The sequence below is a fragment of the Chlorocebus sabaeus genome, chromosome 11 (assembly GCF_047675955.1).
Source record: "Chlorocebus sabaeus isolate Y175 chromosome 11, mChlSab1.0.hap1, whole genome shotgun sequence".
Lineage (NCBI taxonomy): Eukaryota > Metazoa > Chordata > Mammalia > Primates > Cercopithecidae > Chlorocebus > Chlorocebus sabaeus.
In genome coordinates this window covers 114353519-114376647 of record NC_132914.1, presented here as the reverse complement: position 1 = coordinate 114376647, position 23129 = coordinate 114353519, and the positions used below count along the sequence as shown (strand labels likewise).

The 23129-nt window shown below is 49.0% G+C and overlaps 1 protein-coding gene across 1 annotated transcript in view; it reads left to right on the top strand.

Annotated features, from left to right (window-relative positions):
* Window positions 1-10579, top strand: part of NOS1 (nitric oxide synthase 1) — a 121107-nt gene extending 110528 nt beyond the window's left edge. The window contains 4 exon segments of the mRNA XM_073021143.1: window positions 1333-1451; window position 1541; window positions 3977-4049; window positions 4052-10579. Of these exon segments, the coding sequence (XP_072877244.1) occupies window positions 1333-1451; window position 1541; window positions 3977-4049; window positions 4052-4350 (492 nt within the window). The 3' untranslated portion in view covers window positions 4351-10579.
* Window positions 10580-23129: the final 12550 nt, after the last annotated feature.

Here is a 23129-nt window from a genome sequence, read left to right as displayed (position 1 = left end):
ATACAAAAATTAGCCAGGCATGGTGGTGGGTACCTGTAGTCCCAGCTCGGGAGGCTGAGGAAGGAGAATCACTTGAACCCAGGAGGTGGAAGTTGCAGTGAGCCAAGATCGTGCCATTGCACTCCAGCCTGGGTGACGAGAGTGAAACTCCATCCCAAAAAAAAAAAAAAGGGGGCCAGGCGCAGTGGCTCACGCCTGTAATCTCAGCACTTTGGGAGGCCAAGGCAGGTGAATCACAAGGTCAAGAGAGCAAGACTATCCTGGCCAACTAACATGGTGAAACCCCGTCTCTACTAAAAATACAAAAATTAGCTGGGCGTAGTGGCGCATGCCTGTAGTCCCAGCTGCTCAGGAGGCTGATGCAGGAGAATCGCTTGAACCCGGGAGGCGGAGGTTGCAGTGAGCCAAGATCGCGCCACTGCACTCCAGCCCAGGCAACAGAGCGAGACTCTGTCTCAAAAAAAAATAAAATAAAATAAAAACCCCAACTGAAAATGAAAATGAACCCACTCTACAGATGGGTGACTTTCTTCAAAACTTTCAGGACCAAGGGAGGCTGGAACCTAGTGCACAACAGATTCTTCCTGGCTTGCCAGATGCACGCTGCCAGCCACTGCCCTTCCCCAGCACTGAGGTGCCTTTTCCCCTTGTTTAATCCCCTTGCCCTTTGAGAATATTGATTGCCCGCCACAGGAGCTCCCATGACTTGGTAAATTTGCAGATGTCACAAGTCAGTCATCACTTGGGCTGTTTCCTGGGACTCAATGGTAGGTTCTTCTCTTTGCCTGCTTCTCTCTGGGCAATGCTGAGCAAAGATGTTCATCTTCAGAGAAACTCATGCATGCCCAAGGAGTCTCCACTGTGGGCAGCTATGGGGAGTTCCCTGAGTGCTAAGCGGCCACTTGTTCCTTCCTCCCCTTTCTTCTGGTCTCATGGGCTATTTCACACTAAACCCAGCCTTGCCCAGATCTGAACTTGCAGGAACACGTTGGAGGGAGGAAAGCGGGGAATGGTGAGGTTTCCATTTGACCTCATCACTCCTTTTCACCTGAGAATCCACCAACCAGCTGCAGTGTTTCCAGATGGCAACCTAAATGTTCTTTGCCAACTGGGCTACATCCCAGAGAACAGTTGCCGCACATCCCAGAGAACAGTTTTGCTGAGCAGAGTCTTCGAGATCAAAGGTACCTCGGGGACACTGGCTTCAGCCTCATCTCTTTGGGAACCATCTTCCTAAGGGATATTCCGTTCCAGGTGTCAGGCGAGTCTGTCCCTGCTCCAAGCCTTTATCTGGCATTTGAGAGCTGTTTTCTGGCTCTTTCTATCTTCTAGGATGACAACCGGTACCATGAGGATATTTTCGGAGTCACCCTGCGAACGTATGAAGTGACCAACCGCCTTAGATCTGAGTCCATTGCCTTCATTGAAGAGAGCAAAAAAGACACTGATGAGTAAGCTGGCTCCATCCCTGGGTGAGGGGCGGGAAGAGCCCGCTCTTCTAGGTCCTACTGGGTAGGGATGTCTGGCTTTCCCACAGTAGAGTCCCCAAAACAGCAACATCAGCACCATCTGGGAATATGTTAAAAAATGCAGATTCTCAGGCCACCCCAGACCTGCTGGATCGGAAACTTAGGAGTTAGGATGCAGCAGTTTGCATTTTAACGAATCCTCCAGGGGAACCCTGAGGCCCCGTCCAGTGTGGGAGGAAACCCCTGCTTTGGGTGCAGGCTTCTGTCTGGGGCACCCCCTAGTGTAATGATGGCTCCTAGCTCTGGGAAGTTGCTTTTTTTTTTTTTTTTTTTTTTTTGACGGAGTCTTGCTCTGTAGTCCAGGCTGGAGTGCAGTGACACAGTCTCAGCTCACTGCATCCTCAACTTCCTAGGCTCAAGCGATTCTCGTGCCTCAGCCTCCCAAGTAGCTAGGACTACAGGCGTGCGCCACCACGCCCAGCTAAGTTTTGTATTTTTAGTAGAGACGGGGTGACACCATGTTGGCCAGGCTGGTCTCAAACTCCTGACCTCAAGTGATCTGCCCGCCCCAGCTTCCCAAAGCGCTGGAATTACAGGTGTGAGCCACCACGCCTGGCCGGATCTGTGACATTTCCACCAGAAGTATCTTTCTTGTTTGTTTTTCACCTACTGGGGTTTAGCATCAGATTTAGGGCAAGGGTTTCTTCTACAAAAGTATTTGAACGCTCCTCATTTAGGAAAGTTGGGAGAAGAATGGGATCACCCCTGGCGCTGGGTAGAGGTCGGGAGCTCAGTTTTTGTGGAGAGTGGGGAGAAGAATGGGATCGCCTTGGACCTGGGTGGGGGTCTGGAGTTCAGTTTTTGTGTCCTTTCCCGCGGCTCCCTCACCCCCTAAATGGCTGGGGGCTTTCTCATCAACACAAATTACACTTCATATGATTTTGACAATTTCACTGAACCTCTAGAAACTGCTGGAAACAGGCTGAGGCACCAGGAGACTGGGACTGGGTCTCATGATTTAAACCTTACCTGAATTCCGTGGCACAGCAACCTTGATCGTCATTTCATTTCCCAAAGCTCCCTGCCCCAGTCCCTGCCATAAAAGCCCTGGAAACCACCCCTGTATGCCCTTTACTTTAAATTGGGTGGGGACTCAGCTGTCTCTTTTTTCAGCAGCACAAGGCATACACTCATTTCTTGAATTTGGCGTCTTCCTTGTTTTCCGCTTACAATGACACAGCAGTCTCGAAAACATACTGTTGTGACCAGTAGACTCATATCATTGCCTTGAAGGTCACAAGTCCCTGGGTTGTCAAAAGCGTTTAAGGCCAGGTGTGGTGGCTCACACCTATAATCCCAGCACTTTGGGAAGCTGAGGTGGGTGAATTGCTTGAGCCCAGGAGTTCAAGATCAGCCTGGGCGACGTAGGGAGACCCTGTCTCTACAAATAATTTAAAAATTAGCAGGGCATGGTGGCACACGCCTGTGGTCCCAGCTACTTGGGAGGCTGAAGCAGGAGGATGGCCTGATCGCAGGGAGGTTGAGGCTGCAGTGAGCCATGATGGCACCACTGCACCCCAGCCTAGGCAACAGAGCAGGACCCTGTCTCAATAGAAAAAAAAACAAACAAACCCTTTTGCCAGACCCAGTGTCTCACACCTGTAATCCCAGCACTTTGGAAAGCCAAGATGGGTGGCTCACTTGCGCCTAGGAGTTCAAGACCAGCCTGGGCAACATGGCAAAACCCTGTCTCTACTAAAAACACAAAAATTAGCCAGGCGTGGTAGCATGTGCCTATAATCCCAGCTACTCAGGAGGCTGAGGCACAAGAATCGCTTGAACCCAGGAGGCGGAGGTTGTAACCAGCCGAGATCGCATCACTGCACTTCAGCCTGGGCGACAGAGTGAGACTCAGTCTCAAAAAAAAAAAAGTCCTTTGAAATGCTTCTCTTCCTGGCCAGTTGTATTTGTGAGCATTCATTCATTCACTTATTCATTCTTTCTTTCTTTCAAAACAAGCCCCTGCTAGGTGCCAGGTCCTGTCCAAGACACTAGGGCTACAGAATAAATGAAAGAGATGGGCCAGGTGCAGTGGCTCATGCCTGTAATCCCAGCACTTTGGGAGCCTGAGGCAGGCAGATCTCCTGAGGTCAGGAGTTCGAGACCAGCCTGGCCAACATGGTGAAACTCCATCTCTACTAAAAATACAAAAATTAGCCTGGCATGGTGATGGGCGCCTATAATCCCAGCTACTTGGGAGGCTAAAGCAGGAGAATCACTTGAACCGTGCTGGGATTTCAGTGAGAGGTGGAGGTTGCAGTGAGCCGGGATCGCGCCACTGCACTCCAGCCTGGGTGACAGAGCGAAACTCCGTCTCAAAAGAAAAAAGAAAGAAAGAGACGAAGCCCCTGAGCCCAGAGCGTGGGCGATTTTCTCTGGGACACTCAGAGGAAACACAGCACCTTCGCCCCTGCAGCACTAACTGCCCCCGACTTCTCCTTCCACAGGGTTTTCAGCTCCTAACTGGACCCTCTTGCCCAGCCGGCTGCCAGTTTTATAAGTGCGGACAGACACTGCTGAACCTTCCTCTGGGACCCTGCGTGGCCCTCGCTCTGCCTCCTGTCCTTGTCGCTGTGCCCTGGTTTCCCTCCTCGGGGTTCTCGCCCCTCAGTGGTTTCCTCGACCCTCCTGGGTTTCCTCCTTGAGTTTTCCTGCTGCGATGCAATGCTTTTCTAATCTGCAGTGGCTCTTACAAAACTCTGTTCCCGCCCCCTCTCTTGCTGACAAGGGCAGCTCACGGGTGCATGAAACCACTGGAACATGGCCGTCGCTGTGGGGGTTTTTTTCTCTGGGGTTCCCCTGGAAAGGCTGCAGGAACTAGGCACAAGCTCTCTGAGCCAGTCCCTCAGCCGCTGAAGTCCCTTCTCCTTTTTTATGATGACATTTTGGTCGTGCGTGTGTATATGCGTGTGTGATGGGCTGGGTCTCTGTCCATCCCCTTCCCTGCACAAATGTATCGATCTTAGATTGCCACTGCTTTCATTGAAGACCCTCGATGCCAAGAAACATGTCCCTGGCCCATATTAATCCCACGCGTGTCCATAATTAAGGGTCCACGCCCATGTACCTGAAACATTTGGAAGCCCCGTAATTGTTCTAGTTAGAAAGGGTTCAGGGCATGGGGAGAGCAGTGGGAAATTGATGAAGGGGGCTATCTCCCAATGAGAGAGGCATTCCCAGAATCTGATGCATTTAGATTCTGATACCACTGAGCAGAGCCCTCATGTGACATGAACCCATCCAATGGATTGGGCAAATCCCCTCTCCAAACCCAGCCATCCCAACCAGAATCACTCGACTTGTGCACGTCCATTGAGTCCCCCCTTCCAGCAATACCAAGGGGTCCGGAAGTTATGTTGCCCAAAGAAGCCCAGTGGCAATAAGGATCTTCCGCTTTGCCACCGGGTGACTTTGGATGGGTCCTTTGTCCTCAGTTTTTCCTAGTCATAATGTCATATGAACCTAAAGAATATGAATGGATTAAATGTTAAAGCTTTGGTGCCTGGAAACAATATCAAGTAACAATATGATTGTTATTTTTTTATTCCCCCAAAGGGGGCTTGCTGCTTCACCCTTGGGGATGAAATGATGGGAGCTTGTTAAAGTGGATGAGGTTGGAGAGAGTTGCCACAATGAGGTCCCACGTGGCTTCTTCAATAGGAACCACAACTCGGGGTGGGAAGAACTTGGCCCTCAGGCTTGTTGCCCTCTACAGTTGATCTCCAAAGTTTTAAACCTATTAAAGTAATTTTAACAAATAAATTATCCTCAACTCAGATCAAAAATGGGCAGCCAAGTCTTCGGCAGGAATTGGGGCCCGTGCAATTTCTCCCTAAGAGGCAACCTGTTGAATTTACTCTCTCAAAGTAAATGGTGGGAAGGGATCCCTTTTTATACTTTTTTAAGTACTATGAATTAATGTCAAGCAGTTCCCAGAAAGAAACAAGAAATCCTAGTGGCCCCCCAGACTGCAGGGTCCCCAAGGATGGAAAGGGAATGTTCTGCTGGTTCTACCCTGTTTGTTGTGTCTTGCCATACAGAAAAACCACATTTCTTTTATATGCTGTGCGTGGGCATATCTTGGTGTTCAGTTTGGGTGCCCGCTAAAGAGGAAATGCACTGGCCCTCTTTGAAAGGGCTTTACAATGAGGGCACCAAGACCCCAAAGGACCCAGGCCAGGAGACTGTTAAAGTGAAAAGGCAATCTATGTCTCACCTTGCTCTACCATCCCTGGCAGCCCCCGCCAGTATCCCGTTACTGCCATGTGGAGCTTGACTTCATGCCAGCTTTAATCTCCCCTGCCTTCCTTTAATCACAATTACCCCTGCTCAGTCTTCCACAGATGTAAAGAACAAAGACTTAGCATCCCACACTCTCTCTCCATCCCCTTCCCTGCACAAGTGTGTCGATGTTAGATTGCCACTGCTTTCATTGAAGACCCTCGATGCCAAGAAACATGTCCCTGGCCCATATTAATCCCACGCGTGTCCATAATTAAGGGTCCACGCCCATGTACCTGAAACATTTGGAAGCCCCGTAATTGTTCTAGTTAGAAAGGGTTCAGGGCATGGGGAGAGGATGGGAAATTGATTAAGGGGGCTATCTCCCAATGAAAGGGGCATTCCCAGAATTTGATGCATTTAGATTCCCCTTCTATCCTGAAGGGAAGCCCATTCTAAACTCCTTTCCTGCAAACCCAGTTCCAGCTCCTAGTAGCTTTTCTCCAGAAGGCTTTCTTTCCAATCCTTTATACCTTTGGAGACGCCTCCCCAGTTCCCCAGGGAAGGAAACTGCTGTGTCCAATCCCCATCAAAGAGAAATTGATCAGTGCTTCCCACTCCAAGTCAAGCTTTATGCAGGAATGCTTTTCCATCAGGGAATAAATACTTAGAAGAGCTTATGATGTGCCAGGCACCTCCTTTCTGCATGTCCCTGCCCTTTTAGTAGCAGACAGATGGAAACATTGTCTCATTTTGTCAAGGAGTCCAAAGAAATGATTATATAACCAGGATTCATCCTTCTTCTCCAGAAAGATTTTTTTTTGTAAGTAAACACCTTTCAATCCCCAACACAAGCTGCTTCACAACTCCAGGCTAGAAGGCAGGAGGGCGATCTGATGTGTTTCTTTCATTTGCCAGAATTCCTGATACCAAAAGCCTCTCTCTGTTGAGTAACCTATCAAGGACCAGAGTGGAGTCCAGATTTAGAGTTTAGCTCAGATCCAGGATGGGGAAATACTGCCCTCTTGTGGTGGCTTTTCATCCAGGCCTTGTAGCCAACCGTAAGTGCAAAATAGAATTAACCAATGGATGGGCAAAATAGGGTTGACAGGGTATTTGGGGGTTGTTCGGGTTATGGCCCGTTTATTTCCCTCTTCCCCCTGAATTGGCCTGTAGCAGCTCCAACCCCATTTCACAAAAGTGAGTTTGGTCGAGAGGAATGAGACGTCTCCTGAAATAGGAACGCTGGATCATGCTCACCTGCCATCACTATGAATCCAGTTCCCGCACCTTGTGTCGTGAAAAAGCAGAGAGATGACAGTTAAACTCCTTGGGAGGAGAGAGGGCTTCCTTTGGTTTCCCTGGAGTGAGACAGCCAGGTGGCTTTCTTTTGCCGGGGGATGCTTCAGACCCATCAAAATGGAATTTTGGGAGCCAACCTGAGTGCAAATCCTAATTCTGCCCCTGTTGGTGCAGATGGCTGTGGGCGGCTCACTTGACCTTTTAGAGTCTATCTACCCACCTGTATAACAAGGTGGATTGAGTGAGACAATGCCCACAAAATGCCCAGTTACAGTACCTGGTTCAAAACTTACTGCATTTTAATATTTCACTTAACTTATAACATGTCTTGCTTCTCCAGTGTGTGGAAGGCACCGGAGAGTATGCAGAGATAAGGAAAACACAGTTCCTCTCATGCAGAACGTTAGAATCTTTTTTTTTTTCTTTTTTCTAGACAAGAAAAGCTCTGTCACCCAGGCTGGACTACAGTGGTACGATCTCAGCTCCCTGCATCCTCTGCCTCCCCCAGTTCAAGCGATTCTCCTGCCTTGGCCTCCTGAGTAGCTGGGACTACAGGTGCCTGCCACCATGCCCAGCTAATTTTTGTATTTTTAGGAGAGTCAGGGTTTCACCATGTTGGTCATGCTGGTCTTGAATTCCTGACCTCAAATGATCCACGCACCTCAGCCTCCCAAAGTGCTGGGATTACAGGAATGAGCCACCACGCCCGGCCAAAGGTTATAATCTGATGGAGAGAACACCGGTCTTGAAACTGACATAAATTTCTGAGGTTTGAGAAATGGGTGGGATTTTACTGGTAGCTTCTGGAAGGTAAGAGTTGGTCAGGAATTGGGAAGAGAGGAAAGGCACAGACAGGGAGCATGTAAGATAAATTGGGGCTGGCTTTGGAAGGCTGAGGAGGGTGAGAAAAGGTGGGCTGGGATCAGACCGTGGGGAGAGGTGAGTGGCATGACAAGAAATTTAGACTTTATTCAGATGGCAACAGGGAGTCCCTAACAGTGTTTTTTTTAAAAGGGGACATTATGGCGATTTGAGTTATGCTTGGAAAAGAAAGTTCTGGCCACAGTATAGAGCATGGCCCGTTGACCTGTTGGGGGTTATTGCTGCAACCAAGGCTTGAGTGAGGGAAGAGGCAGATGTAGTGATAAAGAGACTCCAGGAACTGAATCAGCGTACCTGGCGCCCCATCTGCTGTAGAGGGTGAGAACAAAGGAGAAATTAAAACATCTTGCAGGCTGGGCACGGTAGCTCGTGTCTGTAATCCCAGCACTTTGGGAGGCCAAGGTGGGTGTATCAGTTGAGGTCAGGAGTTGGAGACCAGTCAGTCAGTTAGTAGAAATCCTGACTCTACTAAGAAAATACAAAAATTAGCCGGGCATGGTGGCACGCGCCTGAAGTCTCAGCTACCTGGAAGGCTGAGGCAGGTGGATCAGTTGAGCCGGGGAAGTGGAGGCTGCAGTAAGCCAAGATTGTACCACTGCACTCCAGCCTGGGTGATAGAGCAAGACTCCATCTCAAAATAAAATAAAACATCTTACCCCTAGCTGAGAGAGAGGTCTCCAAAGAGCAGGCTCAGGCAAAAGAGTTTTCAGAGCTTATGTGATAGCTTCTCTGGAGTCGACAGGGTGAATCCTTCCCAAGTCCAGCCATGCCCAGATGCCCGGAGGGAAAACTGACCCCCAGCCAGTAGACATCGGTTAAGAACACGGAATCTTCTGACCAAACATGCTTTCAGCAGCTGCCTGCTCTGGACTTTGAAAGAGGTCAGGTTTTACCCTAAGCTCAAAACAAGTGAGAGTTGTCTTGACCTAGCTCATGGGACAAATGGTTCTGACAGGATGGGCAGTCCAGATGCCTGAGCCCCAGTGCCTCATGCAGCCTTTTCATTCATGCCATTAGGAAATCCATGGACTTCTAGTCTGTGTTTTAAGCCAGCCATGTTTCCTTGTGTATTTCCCTACCCGCTGCCCCAGATACCCAGCATACCGCTATGGCCACCGTGTCCTCAGAGCCTTCTGTCTGTATCAGGAAGGTAGTCTGAGACTGCCAGGAAGCAACAAGGAGAGAGAAACACTAACTAGTCTTCCTTTATAACCCATTCATACTCTCTGGCTGTCCCCAAACTTCATAAAGTCTCCTGCATCCAAATGTCCTCTTTGGCTCAAAAAGTAGGCCAGGCATGGTGGTTCATGCCTGTAATAGCATTTTGGGAGACTGAGGTGGGAGGATTACTTGAGGCCAGGAGTTTGAGACCAGCTTGGGCAACGTAGTAAAATCTCGTCTCTACAAAAAAATAAAATAAAATTAGCTGGGCATGGTGGCATGCTTCTGTGGTCCCAGCTACTTGGGAGGCTGAGGCAGGAGGATCACTGGATCCCAGGAGTTCGAGGCGACAGTGAGCTAGGATGGCATCACTGCACTCCAGCCTGGGTGACAGAGCGAGACCATGTCTCTAAAAAAAAATCAAAATGAAAGACCAGGTGCTGAGATTGAGGAAACACAGATCTGAGGGTCTGAGGGTCTGAGGGTCTGAAGGAAGGGCCTGCCTCCCAGGGAGTCAACACAGATGTTCCCCATGAACAGGGATTTCACCTTTGGAAGTCAACCTGGCCTGGCCTCTGCCCTTTATCTCACACCCCCTATCCTTGGCCCACTACCAGTCCCTGTCTTGTGGCAAAAGAACCCCAAAAGAAAAGCTGCCTTCTCCAAATGTGAGGACCCAGGTACACTTTCACCCATGGAAAGCAGTGTCTGTTGCGAGTCTGTTTCCTATTAATACTTATCAAAGCCACGTGCAAGGGAGGTGGTCAGGTGTCAGTATGCCTTAGTATGTTTCTATGAGTTTGTTTTGTTCTGGAATATCCGAACAGTTCTGGTCAAGCGGGGTTATGCCTGTCTGGTCCAAAACACAGTCCGTTATTAACGAGATGGCCCTGGCAGGCAGGAACAAATCTGCCTCCATGCACTGCTTCCTATAGTCTTTTAGAAAATGACTCCAGGACATCCAAGTGCCCAGATTTGACTCTAAGTTCTAGGAGGCTCTTGCGCGGGGTCTGTCAACCTCGGCACTATTGGCATTTGGGGCTGGATAATTCTTTATTGTGGGGGCCGTCTTGGGCACCGTAGGAAGCAGAGCAACATTCCTGGCCTCCATCCACTAGACACCTGTAGCAGTGTCCTGCCAATGGTAACAATCAAATATGTCATCAGACATTGCCCAACGTCCCCGGGGACAACACCCCTCTCTGGGACTTCAGGGTCAAGAGAATCTCTGCTGGCTACCCCAGGACTTCTCAGTATAGATTTCCTGGAGCAAGCAGCAGAAGCTTTGCCTGGCCCAGTGGTTGTTGCCATTATCTCCTGCCAAAGTGGGATTTGAGGAGATCTGGGGGAGGGGGCATGGGGAGGGCAGTATGCTTTCAAAAACCCCTCCCAGGCCGGGTGTGGCGGCTCATGCCTGTCATCCCAGCACTTTGGGAGGCCGAGGCTGGCAGATCACTTGAGGCCGGGAGTTAGAGTCCAACCTGGCTCACATGGCAAAACCCCACCTCTACTAAAAATACAAAAATCAGCCCGGCGTGGTGGCGGGCATCTGTAATCCCAGCTACTCGGGAGGCTGAGGCAGGAGAATTACTTGAACACGGGAGGCGGAGGCTGCAGTGAGCCGAGATGGCGCCACCGCACTCCAGCTTGCTGACAGAATGAGACCCTATGGGAAAAAAAAAAAAAAAAAAAAAGCCCTCTTATGCCAGAACAGAGGATGACAGCCCATTTCAATAAGACACTATGTCCTTGGTGTTGGTTCTGATTAAGACCCACTGAGATCCAGCGCTCTCGAACTCGGTCTCCGTTCCCTCCCACGTCCTGTGCTCTGCCGCCACTGTTTTCATTGTTGTGTTCTCGTTGTGATTGTTAAGACTCACACTCCTGGCTCAGCAGTGGTTTTCCAGAAGGCCCAAAGAGCGGTGCCGGGCACCCCACATCACAGTGTCCGTTCCGGGCTTGGGAAACTGGGGAGATGGGCAGACCTGGTCACATCTCAACACACACAAACACATACACACACACACACACACACACACACGCTGTCAGAAACTCGGCCTTCCCCCCTACCTCTGAGCTCTCGATGCTGCTAATCTCTGCCAAGTGTCCCTGTGCTCCAGCACCTTCCTTGAAGGCCTGACGCCCACCCCACGCTCTTTGCGAGGTTGTCCAGGCTGTGTTCGTCGCATGCTTTTCTTCTGTATAGTTCTCATCTTCCAATTTTATGGGATTCAACAAAAGCCTATTATGCTTGTTTGCATTATGGTTACAATATTAAAAAGTGGATTCAACTTGGCTGGCTGCTGTCTTCTGTTGGATTTGCTTGGAGTTTCTCACACCTTGGCCTGGGGTCCTGGGTTGGGTACCCCAGAAGCCTGCTCTGAGATGGAGTTGTCAGGAGGCTGACAAGGGAGTGCTCTTGGGGAGGAGAGGGGAGAGAGGGGAAGGGGAGAAGGGAGGAGAAGGGACTGGAGAGGAGGAGAGAGGAAGAGAAGGGAGAGGAGGGAGTGGGAGGGGAGGGGAAGGGAGGAGAGGGGACGGGAGGGGAAGAGAAGGAAGGAGAGGAGAGGGGAGAGAGGAAGGGATAGGGGAGAGGGAGAAGACAGACCAGGGAAGGAGCAGGAGGGGGAGGGGAGGGAGGGAAAAGAAGGGAAGAGGAGGGAGGGTAGAGGAGGGGAGGAGAGGGAGAAAAAGGAGGAGGAGAGGGAGCAGAGAGGAGGGAAAGAAAAAAGAGAGGAAAAGGGGGAGGGGAGAAGAAAGCTAAGGGAAGAAGAGAGAAGGGAGGGAAAGGAGGAGGCAGAAGGGAAGGGCGGGGGAGAGGAGGAGAGGGGAGGAGGCCTCTCTGGTCAGAGGCAAAACTGAGCTGCCATAAATCTCAACAGAAGCTTCAGCCAGCCCTGCAGGGCATTCTGAAGGTGACCTTTCAGAGGTGTCCCAATTTGGGACTGGAAGGCGGGATTTTAGACTCCTACATCAGTCCGTCTTGAGTCAGGCAACTCACCAGCAGAAGCCACACCCAAGGGGCTGAAGGCTGAGGGTGCTACCAGCAGCCAGCGGACTGTTCCTGATTCCGGATGCAGATCTGGGTGGCGCAGCGGAGCATCCTGTCTGCCCTCCTTCCCAACACCCCCTTTCCTCCAGCACAGCTGCTCCGTAGCCAGGACCCCAGAGAAACAGGTGGACCTGGACCCTCAGCCGTCTTCCATTTAGGGCCGTCCTCCCTGAGGACCCTAAACCCTAATTCCTGGCTGGTTTCAGGCCCAGTTCCAAAAGAGACCTCAAAAGCAGTAAAAGAGTAGATGAAGAGGCCGGACGCAGTGGCTCAAGCCTGTAATCTCAGCACTTTGGGAGGCTGAGGCGGGCAGATCACCTGAGGTCAGGAGTTTGAGACCAGCCTGGCCAACATGGCGAAACCCTGCCTCTACTAAAAATACAAAAATTAGCCGGACGTGGTGGTGCATGCCTGTAGTCCCAGCAACTCAGGACACCAAGAGGTAGGAGAATCATTTGAACCTGGAAGGCAGAGGATGCGGTGAGCCGAGACTACAGCATTGCACTCCAGCCTGGGCAACAAGAGAGAAACTCCGTCTCAGGAAAAAAAAAAAAAAAAGAACAGATGAAGAAGCGCTGATGTCAAATGCCTGACAGATTTGTGACCATAAAGGAATAAACTGGTGGTTGGGTTTGATGCAGGGGGATGAGGCTTCATCATGCCCTTCCAGACATGGCCATTTGGATGCCGTGACTAGACATTTCAGCTTTTTTTTTTTTTTTTTTTTTTTTTTGCCAGACTCTCACTCCATCGCCGTCGCTCAGGCTGGAGTGCATGGCACAATTTCAACTCACTACAACATCCATCCCAGTTTCAAACGATTCTCCTGACTCAGCCTCACAAGTATCTGGGATTACAGGCATCTGCCACGACACCTGGCTAATGTTTTTGTATTTTTAGTAGAGACGAGGTTTCACCATGTTGGCCAGGCTGGTCTCAAATTCCTAACCTCAGGCGCTCTGCCCGCCTCGCCCTCCCAAAGTACTGGGATTATAGGTGTGAGCCACTGCGCCCAGCCGACATTCAGCTTTTTTTAAATTACCAAGTAGCTTACTCAACTCATTGCCCACCCTACCCGCACACATACATCACTCCTGACTCCTCCATCCCATCCCTGAGCCTCATGCCTAAGTTCAAGTATGGGATGAAGATCAGAGACAGAGCAGGAGTCAGGGAACTCCATGCCCTACTTACTGTCCTACGACAATGTGTTAGCCAATTTTAAAAAGGGCAAACAGTTATTGAAAGCCAGTCCTGGTGGGCACAGTGGCTCATGCCTGTAATCCCAACACTCTGGGAGGCTGAAGTGGGAGGATTGCTTGAGTCTGGGAGTTCAAGCCAGCCTAGGCAAGATAGTGAGACCCTGTCTCTACAAAAAATACAAAAATACAGCCGGGCACAGCAGCTCATGCCTGTAATCCCAACACTTTGGGAGGCTGAAGTGGGAGGATTGCTTGAGTCTGGGAGTTCAAGCCAGCCTGGGCAAGAGAGTGAGACCCTGTCTCTACAAAAAATACAAAAATACAGCCGGGCACAGTGGCTCATGCCTGTAATCCCAGCACTTTGGGAGGCCAACGTGGGTGGATCACCTGAGGTCAGGAGTTCAAGACCAGTCTGGCCAACATGGTGAAACCCCATCTCTACTAAAAATACAAAAATCAGCTGGGTGTGGTGGCATGCACCTGTAACCCCGACTACTCAGGAGGCCAAGGCAGGAGCTGAACCCAGGAAGCGGAGGTTACAGTGAGCCGAGATCACACCACTGCACTCCAGCCTATGTGACAGAGTGAGAATCTGTCTCAAAAAAAAAAAAAACAAAAAAAAAAACCTGGGTGTAGTGGTGTGCACCTGCAGTGCAAGGGGTAGCTGTAGTCCCAGCTACTTGGAAGGCTGAGATGGGAGAATTGCTTGAGCCTGCGAGGTCAAGCCTGCTATGAGTCATGATTGTGCCACTGCACTCCAGCCTGGGCGACAGAGTGAGCCTCAAGCAAAAAAAAAAAAGAAAAGAAGAAAGAAAAGCTAGTCTTGACAAGAATGCTTTGAAATGTTACCGTTTACTCTCCTCCAATTTAAAGCTTGGGTAACTGACGTGCAAGGGGATCAGTTTATGCAAGACCAACACAGCATGTTAATGTTAGAGGTGAGATTTGAACCCAAACTGTGCAACCCAAGAATCTGCATTCCTATCCACCACCCCATGCTGTCACTAAGACACCCAGACTATCTTGGTTCAAATTCCAGCTCCTCCACTTTATAACTGTGCAATTTTGGGTAAGTTACTCATCCTTTCTATACTTCCATTTCTTCACTGTGAAATAGGTTATGATTATTTCTACGCCATTGGTTTATGATAGGGTTAAATAGGTTAATATCTGCAATATGCAAGGGTAAGACAGGATGGAATGGAATGGAGTAGAATAGGTAGATAAAATAAGGCCCCAGCTCTGGTGCCTCCCAGTCTTCTCAGCTTTTGTGTCTTCTAGAAGTTCCGACAGCCCATCTTGAAGTTATTTGATACTTAGACACTGAATTTCTCAGGCATTCTCAGACCACCTGCAGTTACAGGGATCTTTCTTTTTTAAAGCCAGTGCTGCCAGGCGCAGTGGCTCACGCCTGTAATCCCAACACTTTGGGAGGCTGAGGCGGGCAGATCACGAGGTCAGGAGTTCGAGATCAGCCTGGCCAACACAGTGAAACCCTGTCTGTATTAAAAATACAAAAATTAGCTGGGCATGGTGGTGTGTGCCTGAAGTTCCAGCTACTCGGGAGGCTGAGGAAGGAGAATTGCTTGAACCTGGGAGGTGGAGGTTGTGATGAACCAAGATCATGCCACTGCACTCTAGCCTGGGTGACAGAGTGAGACTCTGTCTCAAAAAAAAAAAAAAAAAAAAAAGCCAGTGCCTGGGCATCTCCCTGACCTGTCCAGGGAAAGGCTCAGACATCTTCATGTCTAACCAGATCTCCGCGTGACTTATATACACACTGGAGTTTCAACAGGCTCCGCCCCAGAGGCAGCTGGGGACAATTTAACATTATATGCATCCCAACCAAAAGGCTTCTGTTTCCTGGCAACCACGTAAAAAACCCGAGTCTACACCAAAACAGAACCTTCCCAAGTACAAATCAGAAAGAGAAGCAGGTGGGAGACAAGTGGTGGGGGAGGGAAAATACAAATATTTTGGAGTCACTACAAACGAATATAGAATATGGGCTTCACAGTCCGTTACAGAGTCAAAATGTGTTTGTTTGTTTGTTCTACCCTCCACAGGATTGCCAGGAAATCAAACACAGGCAAAATCTTTACAACCAGGTGAATCAACATAGAGTTTGATACACATCACTAAAAGGAACTCACTTCAGTGATGGCCTCTAGAGGAAAATGAGGTTACGTTAATCAAACAGCAGAAGAGTTGAGACCCGAGTAATTAGTCAAGTGATCATTTACTTATGTTTTATTTATTTATTTTATTTTATTTATTTTTATTTTTATTTTTATTTGAGATGGAGTCTCGCTCTGTCACCCAGGTAGGAGTGCAGTGGCATAATCTTGGATCACTGCAATCTCCATCTCCTGGGTTTCAAGCGATTCTCCTGCCTCAGCCTCCTGAGTAGCTGGGATTACAGATGCACACCACCACACCTGGCTAATTTTTGTATTTTTAGTAGAGACAGGTTTTTGCCATGTTGGCCAGGCTGGTCTCAAACTCCTGACCTCAAGTGATCTACCCGCTTCGGCCTCCCAAAGTACTGGGATTATAGATGTGAGCTACCTCGCCCAGCCATGTAAAGTGATTTAAAAAAACAAAAACAAACAAACAAAAAAACCCTCAAATTTCTTTGTATTACTAGACTCAGGGATGGGGGTACAGAGGTGAGTGATCTCCTGGCCTTCATGCATCTAGGTTTTCTCTGCTGAAACCCGGAGTTAACATGGGAAGACTCACTCTCTTGGTCCCTTGCTAATTTACTGTGACCAAGAATTTTAAGATATTCAGGGGTGATGTTTTCCACTCTCCTCCTCTCTCCTTCAGTTCCTTTTCTCATCAAGAAAGGAACTACCAAACAAAGCAACGATTAAGTTCGAGAAAGCCAGCTGGGCTCAGTGGCTCACACTTGTAATCCCAGCACTTTGGGAGGCTAAGGCAGGTGGATTACTCGAGGTCAGGAGTTTGAGACCAGCCTGGCCAACATGGTGAAAACTTGTCTCTACTAAAAATACAAAAATTAGCTGGGCATGGTGGTGTGCACCTGCAGTCCCAGCTATTTAGGTGGCTGAGGCAAGAGAATCGCTTGAGCCCAGGAGGTGGAGGTTGCAGTGAGCCAACGTCTCGCCACTGCACTCCAGCCTGGGCGACAGAGCAAGGCTCCATCTCAAAATAAAAAAACAAGTTTGAGAAAGCCTCAGAGGCATGCAATAAACTAAAAGTGTAGTATCTGTGGCATTAATTAAACATGATGCAGTGAGTCACCGAATTCATTTAGTCGTGAACGTTTCCAAAAGAGTCTCTAATGGAAACACTGTTGTTAGCAGAACGCTGCCGGCAAAGTCTACGGGGAGAGAGACACCTGTTCCGTTTCCCTCCAGGCTGGTAGCATTGCCTTCCCTGGAAAGCACACACTGCCCCCAGATTGCCCTTCCTAAAACATCTCTTTCATCCCGTCATGCTTTTGCTCAAAGTCACTCAGTGCCACTAGGGATCAAAGGAGGAAGGGCTAGCCCCTCTGGCCAACAGTCAGTGCTTGTGTGACCACAAGTGGCCCTTTTTGGCTTCCCTTTCTTCCTCAGCTCCACCCAAGTCTACCTTTCTGGGCTGATTCACCCCAGTGGTTCTAAACACAGCTTTTCTTTTCCTTCCCATGAGGCCTTTGCCTCTGCCGCTCCCCACTACCTGGAAACCCACCTTCCTCTCTTATTTCTGTTGATACCATTTCTATTGCTGAGGGTTTAATTCAAACAACCCCTCTGTGGGTGCCTGCCGATAGCCTCTGTCTGTGCTGCTTGTCTATACCAATCACTTTGCACCCAGAAAGTGTTGCTTGGCAATAGTTGTCTGTGTATGTGTCTGTGCATATGTCCTGTCTGCTTCTTTGTACCAGTCAGCTCTTGCCACACTAATGCTGAGTAACAAACAGCCACAAAATCTCCCTGGCATACTGCATCATTGCTGTAGAAGTTGGAGGAGAAGGAATAGGAGGAAGAGGAGGAGGAGGAGAAGAAGGAGTTCAAGGCTGCAGTGAGCTATTACTGCTCCACTGCACTCCAGTCTGGTCAACAGAGCAAGACCCTGTCTCCAAAACAAAAAGAGAAAGAGAGAATGGGCATACAAATGTATGAACATGCACATGGAAGAGACCCACTGAAAGATTACTCACCTCCCTGCTGCCATGGAGCTTGGAAACTTATTAACATCTTGAGATTACAGAAAGAATGGGAGCTTGGATCTTGGCAAAACAGGTGTGGATGGTGTTGAAGGGAGTTGAAATGGTATCTGCAGCTAGATTGTGGAGATTTCATTGGAAAGGGGTGTTGACCTCACCAGCCAAAAATAACCAGAAATTCATCCGTAGCCCAACAAAGATAAGTGTATTACCTTGCTGCAGCAAGGGAGAGTCCACCCTAGAGGACCACTGGGAAACCAAGGAGGAGGGATCCCAGAGGGGCTTATTCTAGGATTTGAGTTTGTGCAGGGTGATTTTAGCAGGGACTGTGGGATGGAGCAGGAACTCCTCTTAGGGGCCTGCAGGCCCCCCAAGCATGGAAATGAAGAAAAATTTTGAGTTCCTTCAAGGGAAATTCCAGGCACCTTGCTAGTAATTCCAGGCACCTCGCTAGTAATTCCAGACACCTCGCTAGTAATTCCAGGCACCTCGCTGAGAAGTAAATGAGTGACCTGATAAGCAAGAAGGTAATAGTAGCTCAAAACACTAGCAAGAAAGTTAGAATGATGGGATGTCTGGTTCGCTTACAGAAACTAAGGATAGTGTCTTAACATATGTCTGTGGGTTGTTTTTCAGGATCCCAGACCCACCAAACAGACCCACTGGCCATAGACCTCATATAAAGAGAAACAGAGGACTGAACTCTGACCGTTTTTCGTTCTAAATTTCTTCCTGTGAGGTTTTTTTTTTTTTTCTTTTTTTGAGATGGAGTCTCGCTCTGTCGCCCAGGCTGGATTGCAGTGGCCGGATCTCAGCTCACTGCAAGCTCTACCTCCCGGGTTTGCGCCATTCTCCTGTCTCAGCCTCCCCAGTAGATGGGACTACAGGCGCCCACCACCTTGCCCGGCTAGTTTTTTGTATTTTTTAGTAGAGACGGGGTTTCACCGTGTTAGCCAGAATGGTCTCCATCTCCTGACCTCGTGATCCACCCGTCTCGGCCTCCCAAAGTGCTGGGATTACAGGCTTGAGCCACCGCGCCTGGCCTCTTCCTGTGAGGTCTAAAGGAGATCACGGCCACCAGACAGAGCTAACATTCTTTACTGCTAATCTCAATTTTTTTTTTTTTTTTTTTTTTTTTTTGAGATAGAGTCTCGCTCTGTCGCCCAGGCTGGAGTGCAGTGGCCAGATCTCGGCTCACTGCAAGCTCCACCTCCTGGGTTCACGCCATTCTCCTGCCTCAGCCTCCCAAGTAGCTGGGACTACAGGCGCCCGCCACCTCGCCTGGCTAGTTTTTTGTATTTTTTAGTAGAGACGGGGTTTCACCGGGTTAGCCAGGATGGTCTCCATCTCCTGACCTCGTGATCCGCCCGTCTCGGCCTCCGAAAGTGCTGGGATTACAGGCTTGAGCCACCGCGCCCGGCCGCTAATCTCAATTTTTTAGACAAAGCTTCGCCTCCTTAACCAATCACAACTCAAAAAAATCTTTGAATCCAGGGCCAGGCGTAGTGGCTCACACCTGTAATCCCAGCACTTTGGGAGGCTGAGGCGGGGGGCTCACAAGGTCAAGAGATCGAGACCATCCTGAACAACACGGTGAAACCCCGTTTCTAGTAAAACTACAAAAAATTAGCTGGGTGTGGTAGCTTGAGCCTATAGTCCCAGCTACTCGGGAGACTGAGGCAGGAGAATCACTTGAACCCAGGAGGCAGAGGTTGCAGTGAGCTCAAATCGTGCCACTGCACTCCAGCCTGGTGACAAAGTGAGGCTCCATTTCAAAAAAAAAAACAACAACTTTGAATCCACCCATGACCTGTGGGCCTCTGCTTCCAGATGTCCCGCCTTTTTAGGTCAAACCAATGGATAGCCTGCATGTAAGTGATTTATGGCTTTCCCTGTAACCTCTGCCTCATTGCCTTTAAAAACTCTTACCTGTGGCCAGGCACAGTGGCTCACTCCTGTAATTCCAGCACTTTGGGAGGCCGAGGCAGGTGGATCACCTGAGCTCAGGAGTTCAAGACCAGCCTGGCCAACATGGTGAAACACTGTCTCTACTAAAAATACAAAAATTAGCTGGGTGTGGTGGCGCATGCCTGTAATCCCAGCTACTCAGGAGGCTGAGAAGTAGGAGAGTTGCTTGAATCCAGGAGGCAGAAGTTGTTACAATGAGCTGAGATAGCGCCATTACACTCCAGCCTGAGCAACAGAGCAAGACTCCGTCTCAAAAAAAAACAAACTCCCTGTAAGCCATCAGAGAGTGTGGGTCTTAAACCATGAGCTGCCCAATTCTACTTGATTGGGGCCCTGCAATAAATGCCTCACTTTCCCTCGCTGCAATCCCAATGTCAGTGTTTGGCTTTGCTGTGCAGGGCAAGTGGACCCCAATTAGGTTCAACTAGGGTTGGGGGACCAGCTGGATATAATCAGGGCATGAGGCCAGTTCAGCAGAAGGGTATCCTAGGGGAAATTTAAAAACACAGTTTTCCCTATGCCGAAAAGGAAAGAGACTCATTCCCTTCTTCCTTTCTTGAAGAATTTCCTTGAGAAATTTTGTGTTTGCAATTATATCTTCTGTCCCTTTGATAGGTACATAAATCTTTTGTGTATGTGCCATTCTTTTATACAATCCCATCGGGCTATGGACACTCTCACCAATATCCCATACTTCCTTTTCCACTGCTAAACATTTCATGGACCCCAAGGTGGGAGGGGCTGGGTGAGGGTTTGGGTTCCCCCTCCTGCCATCCTAAGCATCTGGGGTACCAGCCCTGCTGCCAAGTGATCTTGTCCCTAGCCCTCTCCCCCCAGACTGGCATGAGTGTGTGTTTGTGCCAAACTTCTATTTCAAATTGCAAATATAAATCAAGGAAAACAATTTAAGTTAAAAAAAAAAAAAAGAAAAAGAAGGCTGGGTGCCGTGGCTCATACCCGTAATTCCAGCACTTTGGGAGGCCGAGGTGGGAGTTCAGGAGTTGGAGACCAGCCTGGACAACAAGGTGAAACCCTGTCTCTACATAAAAAATTGCAGAAATCAGCCAGGTGTGGTGGTGTGCGCCTGCAGTCCCAGCTACTCAGGAGCCTAAGGTGGGAGGCTGCCTTGAACCCGGGAGGCAGAGGTTGCAGTGAGCTGAGATGACACCACTGTACTCCAACCTGGATGACAGACTGAAACCCTCTCTCAAAAAAAAAAAAAAGAGAGAGAAAAAGAGGCCGGGCTTGGTGACTCATGCCTATAATCCCAGCACTTTGGGAGGCCAAGGCGGGCGGATCACCCGAGGTCTAGAATTCGAGACCAGCCTGACCAACATGGAGAAACCCCATCTCTACTAAAAACCCAAAATTAGCCAGGTGTGGTGGCGCATGCCTGTAATCCCAGCTACTCTGGAGGCTAAGGCAGGAGAATCACTTGAACCTGGGAGGCAGAGGTTGCGGTGAGCCAAGATCCGTCCATTGAACTCCAGCCCGGGCAACAAGAGTGAAACTCCATCTCAAAAAAAAAAGAAAGAAAGAAGAAAGAAACAAAGAAGAGAGAAAGAAAGAAAGAAGAAAGAAAAGAGAAAAGAAAGAAGGAAGGAAGGAAGGAAGGAAGGAAGGAAGGAAGGAAGGAAGGAAGGAAGGAAGGAAGGGAGGGAGGGAGGGAGGGAAGGAAGGAAGGAAGAAAAAGAAGGAAGGAAGGAAGGAAGGAAGGAAGGAAGGAAGGAAGGAAGGAAGGAAGGAAGGAAGGAAGGAAGGAAAGAAAGAAAGAGAGAAGGCCAGGCGTGTTGGTTTACGTCTGTAATCCCAGCATTTTGGGAAGCCAAAGTGGGTGGATCACCTGAGGTCAGGAATTCCAGACCAGTCTGGCCAACATGGTGAAACCCCATCTCTACTAAAAATATAAAATTAGCTGGGTATGGTGGCACATGTCTGTAATTCCAGCTACTTGGGAGGCTGAAGCAGGAGAATCACTTGAACCCGGGAGGTGGAGGTTGCAGTGAGCAGAGATCATGCCACTTCACTCCAGCCTGGGTGACAAGAGAAAAACTCTGTGTCAAAAAAAAAAAAAAAAGAAAAAGAAAAGAAAAAAGAAAGAGAGAGAGAGAAAGAAAAAGAAAGATGAAAGAAAGAAAGAAAAGAAAGAAGAAAGAGAAAGGAAAGAAAGAAAGAAGAAAAAAAAGGCCAGGCGCGGTGGCTCAAGCCTGTAATCCCGGCACTTTGGGAGGCCGAGACGGGCAGATCACGAGGTCAGGAGATCGAGACCATCCTGGCTAACATGGTGAAACCCTGTCTCTACTAAAAAATACAAAAAACTAGCCGGGCGCGGTGGCGGGCGCCTGTAGTCCCAGCTACTCCGGAGGCTGAGGCAGGAGAATGGCGTAAACCCGGAAGGCGGAGCTTGCAGTGAACTGAGATCCGGCCACTGCACTCCAGCCTGGGCGACAGAGCAAGACTCCGTCTCAAAAAAAACAAACAAACAAACAAAAAAGAAAGAAAGAAAGAAAGAAAAGAAAAAAGAGACTGCCACTGTACACATTATCCATATTCTTCCTCTGTTTTATCTCTTTCTTCCCAGTGCTTATCACTGCCTAAGGATAGCACTGATGAATCCTGATAGTATTAGCAGTATCCGCTGTCACCTATGCTAACATCTCAGCTCTGTGACCAGGGCATTTGTGACTTTACCCTGTTCACCTTTGTACCCACACTGCCAAAAACAGAGCAGTCATTAAATTTGGATTTATTTGTTACACAGCAATACTAACTGATGTATATGTCTTATTTAGCAGGAAGATTGATTGTTATCCCCATTTTATAGATTAGGAAACTGAGGCTTACAGAAATTAACCTCTATTGGGCATTTGGTTATGGATGGTGAGGGAGACAGAGGTAGCAAGGATGGTGACAAGTTCATGTTTTACAGGAATGGATGAATGAGTAGCGCTTCCTAAGGCAGGAACTACTAAGAGAAGACAAGGTAAAGTAGAGAAGAAAGATCTTGAGTTCCCTCCTGGATAAGTTGAGTTTGAAGGGCCTAAAGGGAATGGCAGGTGAGCAGGCTAAGCCAGACTAGATCCCAGAGGAGCGGGTGGGGCAGGAGAGAGAAATGTGGATATTTCATTTGGATTTGGATCGTCATTTGAGTTGTGGACAGAGGCAAGACAGTGAAAGAAGAGGGCTTGCTGAGGCCCAAGATACCACAACATGTAACATCTGGGTGGTTGCAAAGAAGACGGAGAAGGTGCAGTCCCAGAGGTGAGAGGAGAACCGGGAGACAGTGGAGTCACAGAGACCTTGTCTTGTCTTGCTCTGTCGCCCAGGCTGGAGTGCAGTGGTGAAGTCATAGTTCACTGCAACCTTGAACTCCTAGGCTCAAGTGATCCTCCCACCTCAGCCTCCAGAGTAACTGGAACTACGGGTTTAAGCCACCATGCTGGTAAAATTCAATCATTTTAAAGAGAACAATTCAGTGGCATTTAGTATATTCCCAATGCTGTGCAACCACCACCACCACCTCTATCTAGTTCCAAAACATTTCCATCTCCCCAAAGTAAACCCATATCCAGGCGAGGCACGGTGGCTCACACCTGTAATCCCAGCACTTTGGGAGGCTGAGGCGGGTGGATCAT